Raw genomic sequence first — 2,717 nt, forward strand, 5'->3', positions numbered from 1 at the left:
TCTCCAACAAATTATGGTCCAAATCCAGGCTCAGATGCAAGCTCTGCAACAACAAATGCAACAACAATCCCTCCAGATGCAACAGCAAATTTCCGCTGTGCAAGAAGAATTCAATTCTAAAATCCAAGTCGTCACGCAGGGAGTCAGGAAACGCGCAGGACTGACTGACAACCCCCGGGCCAAAGTCAACAGAAGACACACAAGCGTGGCTGACGTCAGCGATTGTGAATCCGTTGCTAGCAGTCAAGATGGCCCCCTCCCCTAAACAAGCACAAAACCACTTAGAAATCTGGCAATGGAATTGTAGAACTTTCAAAAATAAGGACAGTTCCTTGCTTATGTTCATTCAAAAGTCTCCTATGCCCCCGGATATAATCTGTCTCCAGGAAACCCGCGTGGCTCCTTACCTTCGTGGATATTATACAATGGCACCTACGGACTCGCCGAGAGTAGCTACTCTTGTGGCCAAATCAGTTACGACAGTCCCACACCAACTCCCCTTCATAGATATTAACCATGTTCTAGTTGAAGTTCTGCCGCAAAAGAGGGGAAAGCAGAGCATCTTTATCCTAAATATCTACAGCCCTCCAAGCCGCAAGAAGGAAGATTTTCTGCCTATACTAACAGAATGCACCAGAATAGCCCAGGACAGCCCCTTGGTGGTTCTGGGAGACATGAATGCAAGGCACAGCTCCTGGGGCTACATAAGCGACTCTCAAAAAGGTGTTAATCTACTTGAAGCCGTGGAAATGCTAGGTTTAGAACTCGTCACTGATATTACCTCTCCTACCAGAACAGGGAACAGTATTAGCCGAGATACCTGCCCAGACCTCACCTTCATTAACAACATTAATCACGCAACCTGGACTAACCTAGGGGAATCCTTGGGCAGCGACCACAACATCTTAAGTCTCTCTATACCAACTGCCAGAATCAGAAGACCTCTGGGAAATGTACACATCACGGACTGGACAAAATTCAGAGACTGCCCGCCGCCAGAAGGAGGCATTAAAAATATTCAAGAGTGGACTCAACTAATCAAAGATGCCCACTCAAGCAACACTCGAACCATCCAACGGACCGTAGAAGCACCGGACGTAGATCGCCACCTATTGCATCTATGGGAGGCTCGAAAAGGCCTCACTAAACGCTGGAAAAAGCAGCGTCTCAATAGAAAACTAAAACTACGAATTGCTAAGATTACACAGCAAGCGCAAGCATATGCTATACAACTGTGTAGACAAAACTGGTCTGAGTTTTGTGCTTCCCTGAAAGGCACTCTAAGCACAGCCCAGACATGGACCATCATAAGATGCATGCTCGACCCAAATAAGGCCAAATCAGTTACCAGCCGAACTCTCTAAACAGTTGCCCATAAGTTTCAAGGCACAGACCAAGACCTCATAACAGCCATGCATCGCAAGTACATAGGAGACCACACCCCTCCATGCACCCTGACCTATGAAGGACAACAAAATCCAAGCTTAGACGCCTCCATAACGGTATCTGAAGTTTATGCTGGAGCAAGAATAGCTCAGCGGAACACAGCACCGGGCGGAGACAAGGTTACCAACGCTATAATTCGAAACCTCAGCAACGACCATCTGAAAGACCTAACAGAATACATTAGCAAGGAGTTATGGGAGAAAGGCCAGGTTCCAGCTGAGTGGCGCCATGCGGACATCATTATGATTCCAAAGGCCGGGAAACCCCCGGCAGTAGAGTCCCTCCGCCCAATCTCCTTAACCTCCTGTCTGGGCAAACTGTATGAAAAAATCATACACACCAGACTCCAGAACTATATAGAAGATAACAACTTTTACCCCTACACTATGGTGGGATTCCGAAAAGGTCTCTGTACACAAGATGCCTTCCTAAGGATTAGCGAAGAAGTGATTAATACAATACCCACCCATGGAGAAAACCTTCTTTTAGCCCTGGATTTAAAAGGAGCCTTTGACAACGTCTCCCATCAGGCTATCCTAGAGGAGCTGAGTGGTCTAAACTGTGGAGAGAGGATATTTAACTACATCAAGGCTTTCCTCTCCAACAGAACCGCCACCATAGGCATTGGTGAAGTCCGTTCTCGTCCCTTCCCCATGCCTAACAAGGGTACTCCTCAAGGGGCTATAATATCCCCCCTCCTCTTCAATATTGCCATGCTTAAGCTAACAAGAAAGCTTCAAACGCAGCCCGACATACGCTACACGGTCTATGCCGATGATATAACTCTATGGGCCACACACGGCTCCTTAGCCCAAAAAGAAGCCCTACAAGAAGCCATACACAGGGTTGAAGAATTTGCTGCGGAAAGTGGTCTGGAGTGTGCCCCGGAGAAGTCTGAGGTCATTAGACTCCACAAACTCCCTTACACATCCCCAGGAGAAGTTGAGCTTTTCCTGGGTGGACGCAAGATTAATGAAGTGGACAATATCCGGATACTGGGGCTCTGGCTTCAAAGTAAACTCAGATCCGACCATATGATCAGAACCATCAAAACAACAGTTAATCAAATCTCAAGAATGATCCGCCGCATTCCTGGCACCGCAAGGGTATGAGAGAAGAGGACACCCTTAGACTCGTCCAGGCCCTAGTTCTGAGCACGATAACATACGGCCTCCCTTACCAAAAACTGGGCACTGTGGAAACCAGAGCTATCGATACAATCATAAGAGGTGCTTACAAAACTGCCCTCAATCTTCCAATAGCCACTTCTA

General features: G+C 47.3%; 1 protein-coding gene across 1 annotated transcript; it reads left to right on the forward strand.

Moving 5' to 3' along the window:
* Positions 1–674: 674 nt before the first annotated feature.
* Positions 675–1,364, forward strand: LOC149326284 (uncharacterized). The gene has a single exon (XM_089564528.1). The coding sequence runs from the start codon at positions 675–677 to the stop codon at positions 1,362–1,364; it is 690 nt and encodes a 229-aa protein (XP_089420654.1).
* Positions 1,365–2,717: the final 1,353 nt, after the last annotated feature.

Source organism: Amblyomma mixtum, chromosome 10 (genome assembly GCF_055824585.1).
Source record: "Amblyomma mixtum isolate Tamu chromosome 10, ASM5582458v1, whole genome shotgun sequence".
In the NCBI taxonomy this organism is placed as follows: domain Eukaryota; kingdom Metazoa; phylum Arthropoda; class Arachnida; order Ixodida; family Ixodidae; genus Amblyomma; species Amblyomma mixtum.